This window comes from Corapipo altera, unplaced genomic scaffold (genome assembly GCF_003945725.1).
Source record: "Corapipo altera isolate COAL_440 unplaced genomic scaffold, ASM394572v1 44, whole genome shotgun sequence".
Lineage (NCBI taxonomy): Eukaryota > Metazoa > Chordata > Aves > Passeriformes > Pipridae > Corapipo > Corapipo altera.
The window spans coordinates 20,630,716-20,657,845 of NW_020884880.1; the positions used below are offsets into that span (position 1 = coordinate 20,630,716).

Below are 27,130 nucleotides of genomic sequence, written 5' to 3' on the forward strand. Positions count from 1 at the left end.
AAGCTTACAGCTACTCCAAGTTATTTTTCAGATATCCTCTATTTATGCCTCTTACCTACATATTCCATGACTCTAACAGTGCACCACGATGACAACGCTCAAATTCTCTGTTGCAGTTCTCCTCGTTTTCATGGTCCCCTTTCCCCCCCAGAAGCTAGGAACTGAGCAGGTCTTTCAAGTGTGTGGGGTCTGGGCGAGATCCTACCCATTTTAATTATTTATCATATGTGATCAGTGAGGATGCAATTTCTGCTCATGCCTCAGGGTGATGCTGAAAATGTTTCACAAATTTATTATCCAAGAAGAATTCAGCACAATAAGTTGTCTGCAAAATAAATTTGTAGAGAACGAAGTAATCATTAGGAAATCCAGCCCATTTAAGTGATTGCTAACTGCACCTAGGCTTCCATTAATCACCACGTAATTGTGTTTCACCTAATATTAACTCTGTCTTCAAGAAAGGCTGGTTTATCTTTGGAATAAATGAACATAATAAAAGAAGGGAACAATGAAGGAATGACAAAATCAGCATAAACTTTAAACTAAAAAAGAACAAGAGGAGTTACCAAATATCCCATGCCATGGGTGACTCAGTATTTGTATAGAATCTCTGCAGTCTACCACTGAGACGAGTAGCATGTGAGAACATATTGGAATGCAGGCAATTGTAATGCTGTGGTGGAGCATGAGGGTTTAAGACACAGTGTGACAGCGTGTACCCAGTGAAGTTTTTATTTTGACAGAAGCAGAAAGCAGTTCTGGAAACTCTGGTTTGTAATTTCTTGGCAAACTCTGTCACTATTGCAGCCAATGGTCCATGCTCACTGAAGGTGGAGCAGCCTTTGCCCATTGGCACTAATACTTGAAATGACAAACAGAGGAGAGGAAGGAGGAAGACAGATGTATTCAACACCCAATCCTTCCACACTCTCTTCTCAGCCACTTTTGAACACAAGACATTTAGAATAAACTTGCCTATGATTTGTACCTACCAAGTCCAACCTGATGAAGAAAAATGCAGGACACACGTACTTAGTCAGAACAGCAGTTCTCTTCTTTGAAAGAAGTTTCTAGTGCCAACCAGATATACAGATGTACCACACTCACTATACAGGCTTATACAGCTTTACTTGGGTGAAGGAGTATTTTTTCACAAGAGATTTTGTAAATAAAGACATAATTAAATTTCTCTTCTAAGAGAGACCTGTGAGCTGAGAAGGTCTGTTAGGACTTTTTGAAGACATCTGAAGATACCTATAATTGCAGTAAGGTCTCTATAGTTTTCAAAGGGCTGCTACCCAGCTAGGGATATGCTACTAGATTATAACTAGAAATCTCAGCTAGCACCTGCTCTTTAGATTTGCCACTCAGTGCCAGTCATGACAAACTGCATTAGAAAGGAGGTGGACAAAACCCCTAATTGTCAAGCTGAAGCAATCCTAAACCTGATTGTTCCTTTTCCTCATTTTTAAACTGGAGCATAAATTGTAGATGAAATGTGGCTCCTGCTAGAAGATTACAGTTTACGGGTTCTATACCCAGTAAAGATGGAAAGAATTGTACAGTAGTGAGGAAGATAAATATATATATATATGTGTGTATATGTAATAATTTTTTTTAAAGTCCTGACTTCAGCCAGGAGGGGCTTAGACCTTTAGGGTCCTTTGTCCCACCCCCTTTTCACCATCTCAAAATGAAGACAGGGAATCTTGAGCTCCAGCAGAGATTTCTGGCTAAAACCAGAACACACATATACTCCTCAATTTACAGCACAACTTATTTTCCCTCCAAAGTCCGTCATGCCAGGACAACAAAGACCTGAGCAATGAAAAAATGTTTGCAACTGTACACAGTTTTAAATTCTGGTTCATTAATTTGATTTTTCTTTTTTGAGGTAATACAGAGTGCAAGAGACCCAGGCATTCCAGGCATCATATAAATACTGACCAAGACAAGATTTCCTGTTGCTAAAACCTTTGTGAGCTGGTTAGTCACATCTAGATTAACACTCTGTGACCTTTACAGAAAGGTCTTGCAAGCTCAAAGATTAAACAGAGAGGAATGTGCATCTGATCATGCAATACGCTAATGGCCCTATGTTTAAATATCACCTGGCTGGAGGGATTGTCCATTTTGAAGACAGCAGCATCATCCTCCAAGAATCTTATTTGAAGTGTGCAAAACCACAGCAGAAAATTGGCTCAAAAAACCATAAGGCTCAAAAAACTCTGTCAGCACTGCTACAAACCCCCAGGGAGCACTTTTATTTCTGTGGAGTTTTTTTGTTTGTTTTGTGGTATGTTGGTTTGGTTTTTTTTTTCTCCTTTATTTTTTTGTTTGGTTGCTTTTTGTTCATTTGTTTTTGTTTTTAAGTGAGCAGGGCTCCTCAGACCACTCCACCAGAGAGGTTGCTGTGATCAGTTGTCCTCCCCTGGGGCTGCATAGGCAGTCTTGATGAAGACAACAGTGACTCACCCTCCACAGGTCTGCTTCTCTGAGACAGTATCACCTTCTCACATCCCTGCTAGCAGGGTGAGCCCCAAATCATACAATCTCTGAACAATGCCCTAGCTGCCAGTTGGTGAGAAAAATCAAAGTTAGATGTAGTGCTCCTTGTTAAGTACGTTCTAGCAATTTTAATCAGCTGTAAAATTGAGGGATTTGCATTTATTCAATTTTTTTAGCAATGTGTAGAAGTTACCACTCAGTCTCCATGGACTGTCTGAAATAAATGCGAGCTAAAAACAGGAGTTACCTATGACCTTGGATTATAACATATTCAAAAACACAGTCTATGGCTGTGACCCATTGACTCAATGAACTTGAAACATCCCACTAAAAAAAAAAAATTTCAGAGTAAGTTCCCAGGAGCATGACAAACGGATGGGTAAAATAACGTGTGGGTTGGACAGAGCACTATCAAGGAAATGCCTTGATCTTGAACTGTGGCTGCCAGATCACAGAGCGGTCTTGAGGGAGGACATCAGGTTCTCATCCGAGCGCTGCTTTTAGTAAATGGTCCCAGAATATCCCATTACAGAGAGAGGGTACATGCAGCAACCACAGGCATTAGCTGACTGCTCAACTATGTCCCTGCAACATATAAAAATCAAATGACAAAGCAGATGATGAAAGAGAAACAATCAAAAAGAAATTAAAGCTGACTGGTGTCTTAAGCTACAGTAAATTGCCTTGTGTTCTCCTGTGCAGCTAGGTAGGGATGTTGGTACTAAATAAGAAGAAAATTAACCCCTCTCTTTTTATCTAACCTCAATGTTAAAACACCGTTTCATGTTGTCACTGCAGCTGTTATATTTGGCAAAAACCTTGGCTGCTCCCACTTTTCTGAAATCTTATTCCCTGTTAAAATCCAAGAGAAGTTTAGAAAGAGGTTAAGCAGCTCAATTTCAGGCATGTTGGGAGGGTCTGTTGTTAGCACAGTCCACAGCAGAGATGGGGTGAATTTAAGGCCTGTGGGTTTTTTTGTAAACATGGTAGGAAAAGCAAAAGAGTTAAAAATCATTTAAACTTGCTAAAATACAGAGCCAAAACAACAACCAAAGGCTATGGAAACAGATCAGAGAAAAGACACTTTTAGAATATAAAAGTTGTCATGAAAATACTAAATTTCAGCTCTACTAAATAAAACATATTCTAAAGGTTTTTTGTTTTAAAGACATTGCTGAGATCATAATCAATCAGTCTGGCTACTTAGACACAGCGCCCATTGGAGGATTTAGCAAAAATGAAGCACTAAATTATTCAGCATTTAAGCAATCGTGTAAAGAATGTGTAGCTGAAAAGAACAAACTGCAAAACAAGATTATTTTTCCATTCCTTCAGTATATACTGTAGTTTTGCCTGGGCCTTCCAGAGAGATATCTAAACATTTTTTCCATGTACAGAATCGAGATCCCAGTTTATAATATTGCATTTTTAAGTCAAGTTACTCTAGTATTTATACGCAACTGAAAAGGATGACCTCCCTGTCTAACTTCTTAAATTAACGTTTTCACTGTATTTACAGCTATGTTTTTTCCTTCTCAGCTAGGCTTTAAAAACCAATCAAAAAACCCCAAACAAACAACCCTCTCTCCCTCCCTCAAAACAACAACAAAACAATCAGTCAAACCAAAACCAAAATCAAACAAAAAACCCCAAACAACCCTGCCCTTCTCTACTACAAATCTGTATAATGTTAAGCTTATAAATATTAGGTCTCATCTTTGTATACATGTACTACACGCAGACAGTACATGCATATGTCCAAGGAGTCACAGAGATAACCTTCTTCAGAAAAATACTATATATTCTCAGAAAGACACAAATTAGTAAGTTTAAAAATTTCAGTTTCCTCAGAAAGATTTTTTTAGCTGTAACGTACAAAACTAGATGAGATTTACATTCTCCGTGAAGAGTTCTGATGGATTTTAGATATGCTTTAAAAAATTAGCTCTAATCTTCTGGAAGACTTTCCCTTTTTAAGTCTTCTCCAAGATTCATTATCAAGATTTTGAATGTCTTACAAAACATGAATACAAGCCAATTAGTGCTGGAGACTGTATCACAGCAGTTAATAGCCACAAGAACATGACAAAATGGACCTTATTGCATGCAATTGCATGCAATTTTCATATACAGCTGTTAAAACCCAGGCAGGAGCCCGTAACAGTGAAATTCATACAGAACTGATACTGTAAAATGTTGTGCCGACACCTGACAAGATGGAAAATGCTGTTTGTCAGTGACTGCATCTCAAGGTCACAGTATTAAACAGCATCAAAATAACTTGTTAAGGTGATAAATTTTGTCTCAAGCCCCCACCTCTTTTATTGTAGCATTGAATCTGGCATTGAATTTCCTTCTGGCAGCTGCATGAAAATACTACACCACTCTCATGTGCTGAATGACACGATCTGGGCATCAGGGTTTACTGACTCATGACAGATGACCAACACACATTTCAAGTCTTTGATCACTGGCAGGGTTTCTTACTTATCTTTCAAATCACAGAATGACTTTTTAAATCACAGAACATTCTGAGTTGGAAGGGACCCACAACAATCATCAAGTCCAACTCGTAAGTGAATGGCCCCTACGGGGATTAACCCACAACCTTGGCATTATTAGCACTGTGCTCTAACCCCTCAGCTAATCTCGGACATGTTTGCTGCAAATTTCTAAACAGTAGATAACCTCAGATCTAAGACGAACAATAATGATTAAAACAGCAAGACATCAACTCTACCTAATTATATTAGGATTTGTTTTTAAAGAGGACACTTTTTGAAACTTAATGCCAAGCATGTTTTTAGTTGTTGGTCGCAGAGTAAGCAGGAATATTGTATTGAAAAAAAACTACAGTAGATGTTAGTACTCATTCCAATGCAGTTCTGTAATGAGGAGATAGCAAAGTTGTTGAACAGAATTCAAGGCATTCTGCGCTGCTTAAAAACACAACAGTTTCAAATCATCATCCATTTCCACCCTGTCATTGTGACAAAAGATTTTCAGAGTTCTATTACCTCTTTTTTTTCCCCCACCATATTAACATGTCAGAAAGCAAAATGTAACTCTGACAGATTTAACCCATATATTTACCTAAATGGATAATTGTTACTCTTGTGACAGTCTTCAAAATAAGTCAAACATGCCAAAATAAATACCTACAACATGTGCCTTAAATTTAGTCCCCCCCCTATTTTTCTAAGTATGTTAAATAGAGAGGTCTATATGCTTGTAAAGGGAACTCAACCATTCTGCAGCAAAACGGACTTACAGAAAGTGCACTATAAAATAACACTGTTAAGTTCTAGACCTTGCATTGCTGAATTACTGACTTATGCTCAACTTAAATTCTTTTACTGCTCAACTTCTGAGCAGTTTTAGAGATTTTTATAATGTATCTCCTTCAGAACTCAGGAAAACTGAACCTAACAGAAGAACGAAAGCCCACCCTCATGGCACCCGAGCCAACCACCTTCCTGGTGGAAGAGTGGCAGGACTGGAACTCTGGTTCACTGCACAAGAACCGAGACCTCGGCCCGGAGGTAACCATCAAGAGAGCAAGCTGCCACACTGTCCTTGGAGTGCCGACACATTTTGCTGGATGATATTGGCTACTTCCCCTTAGAAGGAACGGTGACAATCTGCAGATGTATCCCAGACTAGAAGTGTGTAACAGCAACTACTTTCACTGCTTTTACACTTTAAGTTCAGTCCCATTCTCCCTTGCCAACCCTTGCCTACACCAACCCCATTCCAGGTCAGGGTCTCCATTGCCCCAGTTACTTACATGAAAACATCTCATGCTCTATTTCATTAAGGTTCTTTAGAGCATATGTCTCCTCCTCCTCCAGCCAGTTCCAGTCATCTTTTCTGCACCGCAAAGAGGTGTAGTCACTGCTTTCTGTGACATTATTAGCGTCATTATCCTTTCAGGATTCCATCGGGCTCTCAGTCGCATCCACCCACCTTCCCTCAGACTTTTTATCATCTCCTCTACAATCAAACTGGACCACTGCTTATTGCCTCAAGATCTGTAAGGGATCATTCAACTCAAGCAAGAAAAAACTCCACTACATTCACTTTTTATTGCCAATGACACCTTGCTTTCAAAGAGCTATTACAGGGAATATTGCTGGGCTACAACTGATAGGACTGGCTCACTTGCTTAGCACAGAGGGGACATGGACAGGATCATCAATGATAGATGGAGCGAGGGAGGTAACGTGCAATGGAAGTTAACTACTTAGAAGAAACTATCAACTGACCTTCAAAACCTACACAAGGAATTGCCAGTAATATCCCTGAATTAAAGGCCTGAAAAAGTCACAGCTTCTGCCTCAATGTTTTAAAACACACATTTGAAATCACAGTGAGAATTTTTGTTTTAAGTTTGACAACATATCAAACAACTTGACACAGAGCCTTTTAACAGGAGAAAACAGAGAACCACAACAATTTCCCTGCTCAATACAAATAAAAAGGCAAGTAAACATTTGACAATTCCTCTTTTTTTTTTTTTTGCCAGTTATGATGAATTCAAGTGCAGAAATGTTAAGCAGTTGGTGTTTCTCAAAAGATATTTTGTAAAGTAGTAATCCAAATACCAAAATGCATCTTGGCATGTATTACAATGAAAAAGTGTTGACATACATTCACACTTTATTTCATGTTGTTTTTTTTTTCAAAGAATAAAGTACCAATAAAGATCCATTTGCTGTACTGCAAACTCCTTGTTCTTATTGAGAAATACTTACTCTTGCAGACAATCCCACACAAATCAATGCTTCCTTTCCTTAGATGTCACATTAAACTACTCAGGTTTTAAGTGTTGCGAATGGGATTTGCAATCTGTTATAGTGTAAGAAAAGAGGATTGTCTGTATTTACGGAGCAAATGCTGAAAAACAAAAAGAGAATGACATCTGCTTTAAAGTAACTGCAGACAGTACAACTGGTGTATTTTGGAATTCTAAGGCAATACTGTTGGACCAGCATATGAAACTCTGCTGTAGAGACCAAGTTAATGTACTGTTTTCTTTGTCAAAGTAGAAATATTCTGTTGTTTTTCCCTTGCTTTTTTGTTTTTTCCTAATTCAGTAATAAGCAGCAGTATGAAATGCCAACGTTGCCAGAAGACAAATTATGTACTGAACTTCTGCATTCAACGAATCCCTTAAGGTAACATATAACGTCTGCTTTGAATAGCACACTCTTTAAGGTGATCTATCTGGCAATATTCATGTATATCAAAAATACACATGCACATTTTTGCAGACTCACAATTTAATGTATTTTCAGAATTCACTACAAAAATGCAGTTTCACAACTGCTAACATACATTGAACTTCTACAGTAGTATGGATGACGTACAAATGTCTTTTTCAGAACTACCAATACTGTGCATTGTGCAAATTGTCTAGGACTCCACTCCTTCTTGAGCAGCAGCTGGAAGAAAATTTGTATGTTGAATACTGATATCAAAATACAGATTTAAATAATTTACTCTTAAAAACATTCATATTTATAACCTCTTACAGAAAATAAACAATTCATCTGATTATCAGATATGTCTCTCAGTTTTTCCAGTTCCAAGGTATACACAGGTCTCCATCCTGCAGCACAGAGTAGAAATGTGAAATGCAAAGGTGCATGCCTTGTAGGTATGGCAGCGATTCTTCCAGCAGCCGCTTACAACAATCTATCATCTGTGCACTGGAAACACTCGGCTCCTTATACAGTCGGTCCAAAGAGAATTTTTCAGTGGAAGTATCAATTAGCTCTTTTTCTGTAATCATCATCCTAGCAAATGAAGGCAACACACAGTGACAAAGTTAGAACTTAGCATCTTAAAAAAACCCCAAAAAACAAACCACCTTGAAGCAAACATTTCAATATATACTGAATATATATTAAAATCGAAAATCATGAAATAAGTAGGTTATATTCATGTAAACAAAGGTATCAATTCATGTACAGTTGGTACAGCTGAGATTTTTGTGCAGGTTGATACCTGTGTCTACTCAGAGGTCAGACTGAACATTCTCCCATGACTATGGGCAAAAGCATGCCCAGGGAGTCACATTTGAAAGCCTGCACCATGACATCTTTTTGCTCACTAAGTAACAGGGAAAAATATCAAAATAAAATCCTATTAAGCTCCATTTTTAATGTAAGGGATGCAAGTACTTAAATAATGTTGAAAGTGTAAGTTTGAAGTATAAGATCATGTTCATAATTATTCTCATTTTCATAATTACACCAGTACTCTGTATGTCATCAAAAACAACAGTTGATAGGTACAGTCAATTGATGCACATTAAATGTTTTAGTGACTTCCTAAAAGCAGAATTATATGGATCCACTTGGACCTTATGATCTTAAAGGTCATTTCTAAGAATATTGAATTCATAGCTTGCAGATGATTTTTTCCTTTCACCCCAGAGTGATAAGACACCACATGGCAAACTCAAACTACTCAGAAATAAAGTTAATGTGCAGAGTTAATTAAGTCACTGGAGCCATGACTGATCAACTAATGCAGACAGTTCAGGCTCAGCAAGTCTCAACAGCTCAGGCACTGTGCCACACTAACACAGCTGTAGTTTCCAGCCAGCCTGCCTACAGAAACAGCACCGCTGCTGCCCTACTACACACACCCTGTGCTAGACCGGGGAGGTGAATCAGCCCAAGCTAAGCACACACACAGCTACTGAAAACACATGAAAACACTACTGTAGGGCCTCGCCACCACTCTTTCCAGAGCTCAGGATGGGATCTCAGTGTACTTGCACAGCACTGTGCTCTGCTGAGGCACTCAGATCACTGTACAAGAGCCCAGTCCACCTCTGGCAGTCAGGGATGAATTGAGATGGTGAATTAACCTAGGGCAAGCCTGTCCTCTCTGTGGACCATATCTGCACCACCCTCCTGAGTGCCTTCCCTAATATCGAGGCACAAGCTTTCCTGTTCTGTGAAACCTCAGGCTCCCTTGAAGGAATTCAAGTTAGCTGCACACAGGGAGAACCCCTTGTTAGGTGCTAACTAACCTTCTTCTAAACTAACTGACAAACAACTAGAAGTAATGATTCTGTAGTTGTCTCAATATTTTTAGTTTAGATTTTTTTTTACTACTGTCACATTGTAATTAACATTAATAGAAGTTGTTGCTTTTCTTATCCAGTTAAAGGTATCTTCCTTTAAAAAAACCCCCATCTCCCCTTTGGAGAAGTAATTGTAAAAAAATTATGCAATTTTGTCTTTTAAGCAAAGATCTTTCATATCTGAATGAAGTTTCTACAAGGTGAAGGAGGGTATTTTCTAATAACTGTTTGTGTTCACTGAATGCTGTCATTCTTCACTTAGTAAAGTTGATGGTTAAAGTTCTATTTTATAAACAGAAGATTTTTTCCACCAGAAGAGTATGAATATGTTCTTCAAAGGTCTCCTCCTCCTCCAAATAAAAAACATGACATGCAAAGATTTTAATGAGCTAAATGTATCAAGTCACATGAACACTTACTCCTCCTTTCTTTTCAGATTCTCTCTTGCTTCCTGTGCTTTGGCAAAAATAAACCATTGAAGAGCTGCTGGATCACAGACCGTTGGGATCATAAAGTGTCCAAATTCATGTAAGCTTGGTGCATATCTGTCACTTATGAAACATGATGGAAGTAAAGAACAAGGTATAATTTTTTTAATGCAAGTATTTCCATTACTTACTTTCAGCATGAATTCTGAAGATAAAAGAATATAAATTAATCACTATCAGAATAATTGGTAAAAAACTAATCAAGTTTGGTTCATGAGACTGCAGAAACACAATACATAATTCTTTTTTAAAACTACATTTCAAAATCAACTGACAACAATACTTAAAAAATATGAACACCAGTAGGACAGCACAAAACTTTTGATTTACCCCAGCACAATACTGAAAAATAAAGACAGAACTTTGAGTCCAACTTGAATGAAATTAAGCAGGATTTTCTTCAGTCTGATTCCTTCTTAACCCACAAAATGCACTTAAAACCTTCAGAAACAAAACGACTTTGACATAATGAAAATCCGAGATTATATTACTTTTCTTCTTAGTGAAAGCAATAATCAGGGTACAAAAAAAAAAAAAAAAAAAAAAGAGTAAAAACTCTGAAAGAAATAAACCTTTCCTGCAAATACCTACCTTTCCAGAATCATTTGCAAACCTCGCAGACTGCGAGGATGAAAAGGCAGTCTACTGTCACGTAACTTATTATAGAAAGAGTTCAGAGTCTCGTAGTACTCTTCTAGAGTCAACAAAGGTTGCAGTTCTTCAATATATATTACTTGTATTCCTCCCAGAAGTTCACTTATCCGATCTTCCAAGAACAGCAGCCTTTTTTGAAGCTTATAATAATTTGGCAGTCTCTCAAAAATCTGTGCACACACACAAAACACATCTCCTATGTCACAGAGCATAAAACTCATTTTAATAAATTTAACAAGAAACTATAAAAGAGACACTTAACAATACAAATATGGAACTCAAGGGGAAAAAATAAAATCAAAGAATACCAAAATTGAGAAATATCAAAAATATACATTTTGGGACTAAGATTGTAAGTATTTTTCATATTTATACTATAAAGACACCTATATACAGAAATTAACAGTTCCAGATAAAAAAAATGTATCATCTAAAGCCAAAATAAAACATTTATCACCACACTATAGTGGTAGAGCTATTCCTCATATAATAGTCACTACTCACCATCTACCCTGTTATTACATTATAATGTAGTTTTCCATACAAAAAAAAATGCTGCTGCTGGAACAAGTCAAGTGATTTCAGAACAATCTCTTTAGAAACCCAGGAGAGTAGTAAAATCAGAACAGCTTTTGGCACAACAGTATTTATTGGTTCAGTATTTGCATTTGTTATGGAGAAAAATGGCAAAACTCCTCTAAATATTGTACTTCTGATGAAGCATTCTAGAGACTGACTTGGACAGTATCCTACTGCTTCCTTCTTGTAGTAATTAGTAACAAAAAGTAACAGCACTTAGGACTATTTTCTAAAACGGGGTAGAATTGGACAATTATGTCCTCTAAAAACCAAGTGGATAATCGACCTGATCAAGATTTTCACTGACTTTTTCTGTGTAACATTTCACATGATCTTCAGTGCATTTTAAAATACAAAGCCTTTGATTTCAGGTTCAAATTTATACCTCTCTTTTGTACCATCACTACAACTAACTACACACATTATTCCATCGGCTTGGCATTTTGTGTAGATATATGACCTCCTCTGAAAAGTTAGAAAGACCTCCTTGGCAAAGTTAAAAAGAGCATTTATCTTTCCAAGGAAGATAAGAGTTTATTTTAGTATTCATCAGAACGTGTAAGTTCTTAGTAAATCATTCACACTAACAAACCATGGTTTGTTTTCTCTCTCAGTGAAACATATATAGGCGAAAATTCAACAACCAGAGAAAGAAGACTGAGTGTCAAGTTTTCATATTATTCACTGACTGGACTACAGAAATAGAATATTCTCATATTCTAGCAGGGTGAAATTTCCTAGTATGAAATTCCACCAATTATCTCCTTTAGAAGTATTTTTTGACAGAACTATCAATAATATTTCAGCAACCAAGATTAAAGAAAAATTACTTAAGTGACACGTTGATATCACTACAAATTTAATTTTTGGTTCTTTGCATATAATACTTTATCATTTAGAATTCCAGAAAGCTTATCAACTGAACGTTACACAATCAGCAGCAGAACTGGCATAGTCACTAAAGATAAATTTCTGCAACATCCACATTAGCTGCCTGAAAGAACAAAATGGACTGATGGGGTTGGTTAGTCATCATTGACTGAAATCATCAGTTCACAACTCCCTTTAAATCTCATATTTACGAAAAATCTGAATAAAATTCATTAGTTCTTCATGGAAATGAGCTCTTTATGGATCACTAAATATTCTGCCAGTGCTTGCTGCACAGACTGGAACGGTGCATAACAAATTAGTTTTCTTTGTATCTAATCAGGAGTAGTACTGACTTGTTAATGAAAGCAGCAGTAAACATCTGACAAAGTCTGTTGTTAGTAACAGCACACAGAGGATTAAATTTAGAATGCAGTGTACACACTGATGCTAAACATAATAGCTAAGTGTTTGCTTTAAATTACTCATCAGTTATCTGCACCTATTAATATTTTTGTTATAGTTTAAAAAAGGATGTCATAACAAAAGGCATTATCATTTACTTTGAAATCCTCTTACTTTGGTCCAGTGATGGTGAACATCCATGGTCCCCAGCATTATGTGACCTGCTGCACTCATACCCGAGCGGTCTGTAAATACCACTGTGCGCCCTAGAGATTGAACAAAGCTCTTTATTAATCTGAGTTACTGCAATAATTCTCACAATGTATTTCTGCAGCACAAATGCACATGAGTAGATGCTTTTGTTATTCTCAAAGTTTGAAAGAGATTCTTGAAAAGTCTAGCTTCGGAATTTTTTTTCATACAAACCTGACTTAGCATTTGCCTTCTCCCTGTTTGAACTTGACAGTTTTTTAGATACTTGGATTTTTTTCTTATGACTACTTTTAAAATAAGAGAAAATCTCAGCAGACAGCATATTTAAAGAATCTGTACAAATAACGCATACAGTAAGAAACATGTTATGTTTAAAGTATACATAAGTAAGGTAAATGTTGGTCAAAGAACTACTAGCACAGCCATTCAACACCATTTTCACGGAACTCTCTGCAACATGCAAGCTGTAATAATTTTCATTTCACATTAGGTTTTCACTCCTTTTTTAAAGAAAAAATAGACACAACATAAAAAGGATAATTCCGGTTGTATTTTTAGGGTGATAAATCAATTTTGAGTCTGAGTATGGTTTTTTAAGTGAAGTACAAAGATCCTTAAGAATTCTTTAGGGTAAGAGCACAGGCAACTAACTATTTATCAAAATAAGCTCCCACAAAAGTCTTCAGTGTGATGTATTAACCTACAAGACAAGGCTTAAAGAGAAGCTCTTGGTCTCAGAAATCAGTTTTCCAATTCCCAAAGAAAGAGCAGCACTGGTTTTAAGGTATCTAATCCATTCTTGTACCCTAAGGCAAGATCAGCTGTACCTGTATAATTACTGACAGGTATTTGTGTATTATTACAGATTTTCAAAGATGAAGACTACAACTGGTTCACAAGACAGACTTCTTTAGCACTTTAAATCCTTAGCATGCTTAGGAAGAGAAACTAATTTGAAACCTGATACAATTTAAAACTACTACTTATTCTCCTACCCACTGTCTTTTGACAAAGGATTAGGTGCACCCTCAAAAGAAAGCATCTCAAAACTGACTATCTGCAGACAGGCATAAAATGTGGAATTACAATTAGAGGAAACAGCTACTGCCACAGGTCAAACAGCTGTATGAGAGCAATGGCAGGTCAGGTTTACAGAATACTTTAGTTTTTCTTGAGAAAATACAGACTTTAATATAGTTGTTTTATGGAACACACGTGAGAAGAGAAAACAAATACAACTTTAAAGGTATTCTTGTAAGTCCTCATTATACTGACTCTTTAGAGAGTTCCTCACATTTTTGTCTTGAATCTACCATGGGTAACAGTCTATTGTTACCTCCACCCTTTCAGAGGTTCAGACTAGATTTTTTACCTTCATTGTTAATATTAAGTCTGGTGCCTTCAACTCACTCTGTTTGCATTTATTAAGAAGTAAACTAGAAGCTGAGTGTAGCGAACATACTATAAGGCAAGACCACCTTAAAAAATACCCAGTACCTTAAAAGTTCTCACCAGCTTTTCAGTAAGCCTGGCAAGTTTGTTTTTGCACTTAGGAAAGGTATTTACAAAAAGAACGAGAGCTCTGTTGTCACAGAAGACCCGTGCTCATCTCTAAACAAATTCTGTATTAGGATATATGAAACCAGCAACAGAAATACCTTTAACATTCTTCAATACTTCAGGTCGCTGTTGGACTAAGCGAGCTAGACTGTGCAGCTGGCTACAGCGGTGAGCAATACCCCAGCTTCTCTGCCACCTAAATAAAAATACAATTGAAAGCATTTAATTCTCAATGTCATTAAAAAAAAAAAAAATCACAGAAGTTGAGATGCAGGTTAAAGCCTTATAACACAAATAAAACAGCACTTCAACAGTAATAAAAGCAAGTGCTACTGAAAAGCCGTCTATGTCATATGTTATTTGAACAGTTAAAAAGCCTAAATAAAATTTCACAGTGTTTCTTAAAGTGAAGCCAAAAAAACAAAGAAAACCAATGACAGATATAAGAAAACCAAATACAAAATCTGGTAGACAGAACAGAACTTGTAAATCTCTCCCCCAATTAGAAGGGGGTTAGTAAGAAAACAGTGACAGACAACTCTATTTGGCTCACTCATGGAACATGCAGTTTATTTGTACACTGTGTAATGTTCATCCAGAGGAGCAAATACAGTATCTAAGGTTGGGTTTTTTTCGAGTTCCTAGCCCAAAACATTACTATAATTCCAGTGGAAAGTTGCTATGTATTATTTATATTTTAAGTGGAATAATTTTTGTTAAACAATAGAGGAGCCAGGTGTTACCTGGGTGACTTTAATATAGGCAGTTTTGACATCTTTTCCATCACAGACAGATCAGATTTCTAACTAAATTGCAAAACATTTAAACTGTGAATTTGTCCCAGTGTATTGAAAAAATACACCCTTTTACAGAGTTGATATGAAACTGTCTCAAAGCAGGAAATTACTATTCCCTTATTGTACTGGGTCTGTCTGGAATTGAGTTAATTTTCTTCACAGCACCCATCTTTTGCATTTTTACTAAAACAGTGATCATAACACACCAATATTTTGTGCAGTGCTGGCACAGTGTCCAGGTCTTCACTTCTTCCCACTCTGCCCCCCAGCATCAGCAAGTAGGTAGGGGTGGGCAAGATGCTGAGAGGGGACAAAATCACGACAGGTGACTCCAACTAACCAAAGGGTTATTCCAGACCCTATGTTGTGTTCAGCAATAAATGCACAGGGAACAGAGAAGGAAGGGGGGATCCTCATGATTACGGTGTTTGTCTTCCCAAGCAAGCATTACACATACTGAAGCCCTGCCTCCCATAATGGGCTAAACACCTGCCTCTGTCAGGGGAACAGTTAATTCATTCCTCCTTTTGCTTTGCTTGAACTCACAGCTTTGCTTCACTATTAAAACTTCTACTTTAATCCACAAATTCTCTTAGTTTTACTCTTCCTTTTTCCCTTTCTCCCATCCCACTCGGGGTGTATCAAGTGGCTGTGTGGGGACTTAACTGCTGGCTGGGGTCAACCCAGATTATCTCATTTGGGGAAATTTAACTAGCAAAATCTCACTCTTTGGGATGCAGGAAATGGCACTAAGCCACAGCACTTGTGAGGCAATTTAATCTAATCCAAGTAATTCAAACAACTACTTACTGTTACCTAGCAATATCACTTTGCTTTCAGTAGCACCAGACGGGAATGTAAAAAGGTGGCATGTCTTCAGCTGTCCTAAACTTATACATGGAGTAAAGCCAATGACCCAGTTATTTTTCAGACCTCTGTGAACGCTGGCAATATCACAAGTAACAGTTCCCTATTAAGATACTGGTTTGTCAGATTTCCAACACACACATTCTTTTCTGAATTATAACAATATAACTCATGGAAGGTGAATAACTCTGCACGGAACACAATAGTTTTAGTGAATTTTAAAAGCACAAACTGTAAGAAAATTAGATATAAGCAATGAATAAAATCAAACGCACGCGTTTAATACTGAAGACTGTTTCAGAATCTTAAAAACCCTCACCACAGCACAGTTGCAGAGGATTAGAAATTGTGTCCAAAAAAACTGGCTTCAGCTTAAAAGAAGCCAGGGCCTTTTACAGGGTGAAAGGACAAAAGCATGATTTCAGAGGCTCCAACACTCTCTTTCCTTTTTTTAAAAACAGAACTTAACAGACTGGCCCTTGAAATAACCCTCCAAAGTTAATTTTTCCATTGGTGAATACCTCCACTGCCATTTTCCCATACTGAATATCACACTTCAGAACATTCTCAGTCCAAGGCACAAAATTTAAAAAGCAATGGCAAATTATTTTCTGAAAATATTCTGAAGAATCAAGATCTCCAACTGTACTCTGCCCTTCTAAGGAAACATAGCTCCTACTCTGGAGAGTGGGAAACAAAGCACTAGGAGGAACATTTTTATTAAACATTCACACAATATGTACAATGGGCAAAGTTGCATTTCACCACCAGTCTAGTTATCTTTGTAGATATTAACTTGAACTCAGGAAGAGCAATTTTAACCAGCAAAACACCACCCAAACTAACACATATGCAGAGGTTCTATTTCTAGTTATGCGTTTGCCTCAACTGGAGCCTACATTTTTAGTTACAAATACGAGATCTCTTGGAGCAGATTGTAACAGGAAACTTTTGTCCCAAAAGAATTGTTCTACAAAAATATTCAATGCAGTAACACTTTTTCATGTATGAAATATAGCTTTTTTGCTGAAACGAGTCTTTAAAGCTCATGGCGTAGAATTAGGCAACACTTCCTTGCTTTGATTGTCTTAATCCAGGTCCAACTGATCTAAATTATTACCTGATATCTGAGAGCTGGAGTTCATTACAAAGTTCAAATTTTAAACGTTCTAGTTCTTTTCTAAGCGGCAAACTCTTTTTCAGCTTTTTTACTGCACTTGCTCCATTATCATCTAGCCAGGATCTGAAAGAGGAGGAAAAATGCTCAACAGTAGAAGCATGCTGCTGTATTACCTTTCATGCAAACAGTAAAGGTAACTGAATTCTTACTGCTAACATAAAGGTTTTATTTCAAATTACCAGGTAAAGGGATTTTTTTAAAAATAGAGGATAGAAACTGAAATTGTTGAATGCTTCACCTGAAGATATCTACAAAGTAAAACCTGGTACTTAATGTCTTTGAAGGGGACTAGGGAATCAAACTGAACCAAAAGACACTGACAGTGTAAACTGTAAAACTTAGAGGTATGAAAAGGGTAGAGAAGCAGATTAGTGTGATTTCAGGGGGCAGCTTCAGAATGTTGTGTTTTAATGAAAGAAGCTTCCATGTACCTGCCTTTAAAAAAAAAGCCATGACCAATTCCAACGGAAAACCCAACTGAAGTGATCATAGTAGATTACCAAATACAAGAGGTGGTACTAGAGGGCTAGGTTAGGTAACTTCTACAGAGCTGACATGAACATAGATTAAATGAGTCAAAGTATAATCACAATAATCACAACCAGACAAATATGACTCATTAGGTACATCTAAAATTTCAATAAATAGATAATTCTATTTATAGGCAAAAGTTACTCTTTAAGAGATTTAGCCTTTGTTCGTAGCATAAACTGATTTTCATACCTTTATTTTTTACAAACAAATATTTCCATTCGAATATTGTATTCTGAGCAAAAAACTTCAAACTCAAGTAAAAAGAGAGGCCTAATGCCAAATGGATAGTTATTCAAAGGAGATTGTTAATAAGTAACTGTTTGTGGCATTTCTTGTATATGTGTAAAACTAAGCAAAAATATTCTCTAGTATGTTAAACCTCAGTTAAGTGTTTTACAATTGCATATGTTAAAGCAGCTTTATTTGTGAAGTGGTATGCAGGACAAGGGGTATGCTTTGCTCTGAAGAACCTTTCTGCACAGTCCTGCATTCATTTCAAATGACACAAAGTTACAAGAAGTTTTTCAAGGCCACAAAATGTGTATGTGTCCCAAAATGAGCACCAATTTCTAATACACAATATGCTCCATTAAATACAAGTTCAGTATGTATAACTGCATCAATTTAAATATTAAGGTTGGCATGATGAACAACAAATGAGGAGCACAACACTAAGATACCTGGCAAATTAAAACCTTTTAACCTCAGTTTTCATGTATTATCTCTCACTCCCACCAGAACGTGATAATGAAAGAGTAACAATAAAGTTAGGAGCCATATAGTTTTGTGTTACAGAAGTACTGTAAGAGGTAAGGAGCTATTTGGAGCACGTGGACCCTCTGTCTCCTTCTGAACTGCCACCAATATTCCACAAATCTGAAAAGCTAAATCAACCAAAACTGGATTGACCGAACATGACTGCTGGGCAAAGACACAAGAATGCCTCAGCTTAGCTGGCACTAGTTATCCCAGGAGCTCATTAGAAAACTCTCTTTAATTATAAAAAGCATGACAAAATTACATGTTGAACAATAAAGTTTTGTATTGTTCAGAATACTTATTGCCTGCCTTTAAAGAACTTGGCAGTAGAATAAGACCAATTTAGGCTACAAAATTTCTGTTCAATGAAAGCATTACATACATTAAAGTTGTTTCCACTCTCTGGGCTTGTTCTAGTTCCTCCTCAGGATCCTTGAATCCAGTAAACGAATAATAAGTCTTATCCCATTTGATAGGTCTGTTCACTGTGCTTTTTGCTTCCTTGTGTGGCTGAGAGTTCACATTCAAACTCTGAATATGCTCTGTAGATAAACTGCAGGAGTTGAGAATATCTAATACTGTGCTCAGGAGATCCCTAGTACGTAACGTAAAACTGACTGCTCGAAACCCTGTAAAACACAAGTATTATTTAATTAAAATTATTTAAAATGCATTCACATTTCTCTCCTTACATGAGAAACCAAACAAGGCACAGATAGTTGGAAATTATTATGATACTGTTATTTCAGTACTCACTGCAAAATTTACGTGCAGTTTAACTATGTCTCATCACAGCTACTGGGCCAAACTGCCCTGTTAGAAAGCAAGCTCTTGACTCAAGAGCAGAAGACAGCTTCCACTTCAAATGTTACATTAAGCAGACTGAACATAACACTATTTTCTTGAAAAACAGTATGATTTTATTTTCTAGACCTAGCACTAGGGTCCCTCACAATTCGCTCAAGTGTTTTAATTGTCAGGATATAGAATGTAAAACTCATCTGTTAGGTAAGGCATATTGGTACCACCCGAGACAAATATGCAGAATAAAATTAATCATAAGCAATATTCCAAATTTGGCAATATTTTTTGTAGTCTCAAAGATAAGAGACAATCTGGTAAATTGAAGCTTCAGATATTATACAGCTTCTGCTTTACAGAATAAGTTCCTATTGATCCTACAAGTACCCTGACGTTGTGTACTGAGGATAAGGACCCAACTGTTGTTCCACTTAAACATGACAATGGTATTAAAAGCAGAAAAATTATCATTTACATCCACCTATGTTTTTTACTTTCTCATACTGTAACTTGACCTCAACTCTGTAATGTCTCATTCTTTCAATGCTTTTTAAAGCTTAGATGTTTAATTACTTGGGATGGTCCCAGCTGTCTGATCTAATACATATTTTCATGGTTTGACTGGATTTTACTCAGTTGAGAAGTCTTTATGACTGCACAAGGCTAAGTAATGGTCGGAAAGAATTTAAATACAGGAAGATACATTCTGCACGATATAAAAGCACCTGAAGCACTGAAGGATTCTTGAACATTAGAAGAGTTTGGTTCTGTTTCTCTTACATAAAAAGTAAGCTGAGTTGGCTTCAAGGAACGAAATCCTGGTTTCTGTAGGTTCTCCAAGTAGCCATTTAACCTCTTCAGAGAGTTTTCATTTACTTCCTATTTAAAAACAAAAACAAACAACAAACCATTACAGATGATGAATTTGGTAATTTTTCATTTAAACCTTTTTTAATCTTACAGGCAGAATCAGTTCTTACAAAATGCCAGATGCTCTTAGCAAGTAGTGATACAGTTTATATTCTTAGCATTAATAATTATCTTCCATGAACAAATCTGTATGATGTACATACTTGTACATTCCAAAACGCACTCTTCAGGCTGTCAAGCTTAAAGAAATATACTGATTCAAATATAATAAACAGCATTTCAAAGTGATAAAGTAGTATGTATTATAAATTAGTCTGGAAGGATCAGTATTTTGTTTAGAACAATTAGAAAATATGAGTAATAAATAATGGATATTTAAGGGCCCTATCCTTGCTAAAAATAAAGGAAGTGCATCTTTTTGTTCCATGGTAACAACCACATTAAATTCTAACACTATGTTTGTCTCTCTGAGAGCAGGAAAACTAGAAAATTTCCGTCCTTGATACATGAAATATTTACAGAGAAAGCATACTAAAAGATTTTTACCCTCTCTTTGGGATGCTGGCCAAAGAAATCTGGATGTACAGCAAAATAGAAAGGTCTGAGAGCATTGATGGCATCAGCTCCTGACAAAGTTCTTGCCTGAAGAACACACTGTAGCAATATCTTGTCCAGACATAACCTAATTAAGTAATAAAATATTTATGTATGATGCAACCAATCAAGTGACAAAACAAATTACACTAGAATGTGACAGAATTGAGTAAATGTTCACAATTGCAAGTATAATTTAAAACTGATATCAGAAGTCTGAGTTCTGGATTTTTCTTCCCCCTTAGGATTCACAAAGCTGTATTTCAACAGAGCCAATCCAACAGGTTCTAGAGATGGTGGATGCTAATGGCTGATTAAAGACATGTTAATAAGTACAGTAACTTTTCCCTCTACTTTCTCAAAGAAAAATTCCCCAATCAAGAAGTTCAAATTACAGATATTGGCTTTAGTGGTATTTTTTGTAGGTATTCCTGATGCTTCTCTTAAAAGTCAGTCCTTATATATTTTAGAACCTCCACGTTAAAAGCCAAACCTAGTATTTTTCAAGCAGTGCCAAAAGAATATTAGATTTTACCCCGGAATAATAATCACAATTCAGTCAAAAAAAGTTCTACATTAGTTTCTGAGTTTCCCATACTTGTGTCCATTACAAAAAAAAAAAAAAAATCTAGTTTCTTAAACATCCTTTTATAGAAAATATCAAGTTAAAAGACAATATTTATTTGCCTTTTAATCTTCACTGAATTAGAAGAAACAAGGACTAAAAGAAATTTCAGTGGTAGGAAACGAAGATTTATTCACCTAAGATTAGGAGGAAAAATTAAGTTGAAGAAGTTCTACGTAGCTCAGAAAGCACAAATTATTGAATACCTCCAATTATGCAGAAATTAAACAACAGTTCTATAACAAGCACACTTGTGTAACAGAGGACTGAAATGGAAAGAAAAATGAGTTCTGCATTAAAGACCACCAAAATTTCCTGCCATGGCTCAAAGGTGATATTCAGGTTTAGCAAACTAATTACCAAGAGACAGTGTATATAAAAGCAACAAGAAAATGTGAATTGGTAAATATTCAATAATAGGTTTCTCCTTCAGCTGATTTTATAAGTTAACACATTCAACAGGCCGTTTTCTGTGATTAATGTTTATTTTCATTTGCAACTCAGAAGGGCAGGGACTCTGCTCTGTTAAGCAGTAGAATGCTGTTTCACTCCTCACAGTATCATTCAAACTGCAAACCCTAAATATGTGGCAGATTGGAGGCAAAGTTGCTTCCAATTCACATAAAACTAATAACTTATTAATAATAGTTAGCAGGACTGTTTCACAGCTATTTGTTCAGCATCCTAGACCAAATAATTATCCTGGACACAGAAACATGTGAGACTTTGCTGACTGCTGTCATTAATTTAAAAAAAAAATAAAAAAATCCCCCAAATCCCCAAATTTGTGCTCGGACAATAAGGAGAATTTTTCATTTTGGCCAATGGTTGAGTTGTCAAGCAAATGCAGTGACCCTCACTTTACCTTTTTTCTATCAACTTTTCCAGCTCTTCAATTAGATACATAAAAGCAGTTAAGACTAATGTTTTCTGCCTAAGAGGTGAGGAAATATTTAATTAGTAGGCCTGAAAAGTCGGCTTGCTGAAAACAGAAGTTTTTGTAGAAAAGTGGGACAGAAAATCTGTGATGCAAGAAGACTGATGAAATTTCAAATCTGTTATCACTAACAATTTTCACGTGTGTGAATTAAGTGGAAGAATTTAAAAAAAAAAAGTATTACTGGCAAACACTTCTACCTCCTTCCTGACTACATCTCAGAAGCTCTAAGACTAGTCATCACTATAGCCCATGATCCTACTCAAAACAGCAGGAGATGGTGAAGTATCACATATCGTGTTCTTATGAAGAGTGAAAGCTCTCAATGACAGTGCCACAGTTGCTCAGTGAGGCAGGAAAAATATTTCTACTAGATCTGGCAAGAAAGGAAGCAAAGCACACTGGTGGTCCTACGTTCTGGGTATGGTAACACCAAAATAATTGTCTTGCCGAGAAAAAAAAATTGCAGTTGTTTTTTTTTTTAGCAAATGGACACAGAATAGTAAAAGGAAAAAAATTTCTTTCAGCAAAGGAAAGAAAGTAAATTAACCAGTTTTCTATCTGAAATCAGTCTTGAGTAACAGCTATGCAAAAAAATTCACATCCTCCTAGACCTTGCCAGGAGGAAGAAGAGCTCAGTTCACTGTTCACCTTATTTATACACTATCTGCCTCATCCACTCCTAAGCTACACTGCATGCTCTTTCCAGTAGTTCAGGTAAAAAGTTCCAACACACCTGGAAATTCCAAGTTTATTAATCATAAAGTTCCATCTGCTATTCTAAAAGAAAAATGGCCAAGTATGGCTAGCTTTAGTTCCCTTGTTTTGTATCTAAACAACACTGTCATGCTAGTAGGAAGGCTCAGGATTCCAGCCAGAAGTCTATTTTGAACTTGCTTAAAAGAGAAATGCTCAAAGGCCAAAATTAGTCTGCATGACAGAAGGAAGAATTCATTCAGTGAAGGTGAAAGACAGAACTCTGAGGCATCTTTCAACTGAAGTGACAAAATATTTAATTGGAATTAAAATGGATTTAGAGAGATTAAACGCAAGAAAGATGTTTATGGCTTCACTCACAAGGAACAAGGATTGTTCCAAGAGGTTCATTTAGATCTGAAGAGCAGAGAAAGGCTTCGTATTAAAATCAAGGTCATAACCACTTTGAGGACAGTGTCTCCACTTCATGAAAGATATGAAACACAATCTCTACTACAACACATTATGCAATTACACTCTAGGGCTGATTTAATTTATTGATTAAATAATTCCCTCCAGCTTTCTTTTTTTCACATCTCTCTGAAGTTTAACTTTTTGGCTTATAGTTTTGGCACTGAAAAGCTTGGCTAAATTAAGCTCATAGTTATAGGCATATTCACACTTTTTTAAACACTGAGCTTTAATAACTCAATAGTGCAGTAACATATTGGACATCCTATTCATATTTGGACTACCCTGTCTCAAAATTAAGCTATTTTAAAACCCTTGTTTTGTTGAGAGCCTTTTTATTGTCTCACTCGAGGACAGGCATATGGCTTTCGGGGATTTTCAGCTGTGGATGCTCTGCTGAAAGCTTCAAGCTGTAAAGATGAGAATGTCAAAGAAATGAGCACTGATCAAAAATACCAAACCAGTTTCACATATATGTAAATCATATACAAAAACATACATACATATACATATGCTAAAGGTAAGTTAAGTCAGCAACATGCCATACCTTCTCACGGTTCTCAAGCAGCAAAACATTTCAGCAACTCAATAGTCAAGCCAAATTTCAGCCATCCACTAACTCACTTAAAGAAAAGGAAAAAAAAAATCCCGTTTAGTAACAAACAGGGATATTTTCCCCTGCTACTTATCAGTGCATTCCCTAAATCGTAAGTGGTAACTTTCAAAGTCACAACAGTAATACAAAATTGAGCAACCACACATAAAATCTAAAGGTTTGTGTAAGAATGTTTTCAGTTTCCTCTACTAACAGTGAGTCTTGCCAACATTAAGAGTTGTTACCGTATTTTGCTTTGAGGATGAATATTTAAAGGCATTCCAGTTAGGAAAAGAAACCACCCTAAAAATTACCTATGGACAATGTTGCCTGCTCTTCCTGATGTTCAGGTTTTGTTCTGAAAAAAAAGCAAAAAACCAGAGGCTTTCTTTAAGCACTAACACATACCAGTTCATGGAATTCCATGTAAATTTTTACTAAGTCCGAAACTCTCAAACAAATGATAACACTTTAAAATGTACATGCCAACTAATTTATCGAAGCACAATGTAAAAACAAAGGGAAAGACACTGTCTTACAACAGTGCCTTGAAATCTTTTATCAGAAGTTTGCTGGCATTCATAAAAATGAATTAGCAACTTTTACCAGTAACTTCTGCACTATGCAACTGCAGGTTGAGAGTTTTCCAGCAGTAGACAAAACACTGGGCATGTCAGAGTGCAAACATGCACCTAATCATTAGGGATTATGAGGGAAGCTCCCTATTGGCAATGTTTTCTTATATGTTTTCGCGCACTCTTTTTTGAAAAATATACTTTTGTTTGCACTTTTCAAAATAACATGCTTGCTAAGTATGATGTTTTCAAGCTGAGATAAGCAGTTATCAGAGAAACACCATCCATGTTCCAATACGGCGTGATAGTTCCTGTGACTGCCTTGCAAAACACTTGAAGTTTTAAAACTTAGTAATAAAAATATACTTAACCAAGAGGTGGTTTTACTAGAAGCAGATAGTGGGAGAAAAAAATACGCTGGGCTAAAATAACCCCAGATTACTCAATAATTTTTGTCTTCTGATTTTCAGCTAGGTGGGCAAGACTGTAATAATGTCATTTTTAGTGTCTGTGACAACAGTCCTGATCATAAACTAAGTTAAATACATTAACAAGCTCTCTGGTAATAAAAGTTTTCTCCTTCTGTAATTTTAGCTTCAGGCATTTGGGCAGAGGATGGAAAAAACCATCTCAATCCGCGGTGACGCTTTATATAACCAGACAAAAGCATCATTGTTTCTTGCTTCAAATGCTGCTTGGAAATTGGTACACTGCTTAGTTAAAAAACAAAAGCTCCTGGTCTTGACCAAGTTTCACCTGCACCCCACCTCAAAGTCACTCGCACTTGCTAACACAGAACAAAATATTAACTACGTACAGTCACTCAGCAAAACCCTTCGGCAACACGGCGCTGCACATCGCTGCTATCTCACCTCGGGCCGAGGGTGTCTATATCGGGTGCTCACCTATACTCGAGGCAGCACTGAGGAAAAAGACTGAAAATAAACAAGATGATAGCGGCTCAGAAAATAAGCTCGGGCCAACTTCACTCACTCGCTGCTTGAAAGAAAACAGTGGCCCGGCCACAGAGACAGTTTTAGCTACTGAAAACAGAGCCCCGGTAGAATTCACCTTAAGATTCACTAAAGAAAAGGTGTTCCCAGCAGACGGCAGAACTGACAACCCCCGGCTCGCGGGCCTTTCGCACCCTCAGCAAAAAGGCACGGGAAAGGAAGGGACCACTGACCCCGAGCCGAGCTCGAGCGGGCAGAGCCGAACCGAGCCGGAACGAACCGAGTCCGGCCAAAGCGAGCTCGAGCCGGGGAGAGCCGAGCCGAGCCGAGCCCGACCCGAGCCCGGCGGAGCCGATCCGAGTGACGCCCGATCCGATCCGATCCGGCCCGATCCGACCCCCGGTGCCGCCGGCCGGGCCCGCGCGTGCCCAGGCGCACGTACGGCCCGCGCGTGCCCGGGCGCACGGGCTCGCTCCGGCCCCGGCCCGCACCCCCCGCCCCGCCGGCGGGGACGGGGCCACGGAGCCCGGCCCGGTTTCAAAGCATACGCTCCCCCTCCCGCACCCCCCCACCGCCCGGGCTCGGCTTCGCACCATCCTCCGGCCGCCGTCGCCGCTGTCCAAGCGGGCCTCTCGAGCAGGAGGGCGGTGAGGTCGCGCTGCCTTCCCCGATCCCCTCCTCCCCTTGCCCTCCCCTCGAGGAGAGGCGCGGCGAGACCCGCGGCCCAGCCCCGCTTACCGCCGCGGCCGGACGGCGCCCACCGGGGCTCGGCCCCATCGCCCCCGCCGACGGCCCCGCAGGGGGCGGGCCCGGGGATTCCCGCCGGGGGGCGGGGCCGACAAGTGGGCAGGACCATCAGGCGGTGGGCGTGGCCATCGGCAGTGGGCGTGGCCATCGGCAGTGGGCGGTGCCGCCCCGGGGCGGGCAGCGCTTCCCCTCCCGGGCCCCGCTCCGCGCAAGCGCACGCGCAGGCCCCGCTCCTCGGGGCTGCCGTGGGAAGCAGTGTTCCTTCCCATTCCAGAGGGTCCTGCCTCGGGCCGCACAGCTGTGCCTGCAGTAGTTCGTCAGGGACGCGGAAGGGAAAACCCTCGCCACAAGAAATGTCTGCCGTTCCGCAGAGGGGATGGGAGCGGTTTATTCAAATGCCTGCGCGCGCCTCACGTTGCCTTTCTGCAGAAAGAGAACACCAAGTGGGCGAAGAACCAGCCGTGAGCTCTGCGGTCCCGATGGGAACGCAAGAGCCGTTTTCCTGCAGTTACACAGAGATCACGGAGTCCAACCTATGACCTACCGTGTCAACTAGACCATGGCACAAAGGGCCACATCCAGTCTTTCCTTAAACACCTCCAGGGACGGTGACTCCACCACCTCCCTGGGCAGCCCATCCCAATATCTAATCACCCTTTCTGTTAAGAAATTCTTCCTAATGTCCAACCTAAACCTCCCCTGGCGCAGCTTAAGACTATGTCTGTGTTACTAATGCTCGATGTACACATACAT

The 27,130-nt window shown here is 38.2% G+C and overlaps 1 protein-coding gene across 10 annotated transcripts; it reads right to left on the reverse strand.

Annotated features, from left to right (window-relative positions):
• Window positions 1-6,574: 6,574 nt before the first annotated feature.
• Window positions 6,575-26,443, reverse strand: TCAIM (T cell activation inhibitor, mitochondrial). 10 transcript variants are annotated; one of them, XM_027639184.1, is made up of 14 exons: window positions 26,369-26,442; window positions 25,495-25,612; window positions 24,417-24,460; window positions 24,055-24,130; window positions 22,269-22,337; window positions 20,731-20,866; window positions 20,040-20,193; window positions 18,896-19,142; window positions 17,161-17,283; window positions 14,475-14,572; window positions 12,778-12,869; window positions 10,687-10,919; window positions 10,027-10,158; window positions 6,575-8,306 (listed from the first exon to the last, which is right to left on the reverse strand). In XM_027639184.1, the coding sequence occupies exons 4-14, from the start codon at window positions 24,081-24,083 to the stop codon at window positions 8,081-8,083; spliced, it is 1,539 nt and encodes a 512-aa protein (XP_027494985.1). In that variant the 5' UTR covers window positions 24,084-24,130; window positions 24,417-24,460; window positions 25,495-25,612; window positions 26,369-26,442; the 3' UTR covers window positions 6,575-8,080. The 10 variants fall into 10 exon arrangements, with proteins under 10 accessions (XP_027494985.1, XP_027494989.1, XP_027494990.1 ...); XM_027639188.1 differs by having other exon boundaries at window positions 25,491-25,612; XM_027639189.1 differs by having other exon boundaries at window positions 25,487-25,612.
• Window positions 26,444-27,130: the final 687 nt, after the last annotated feature.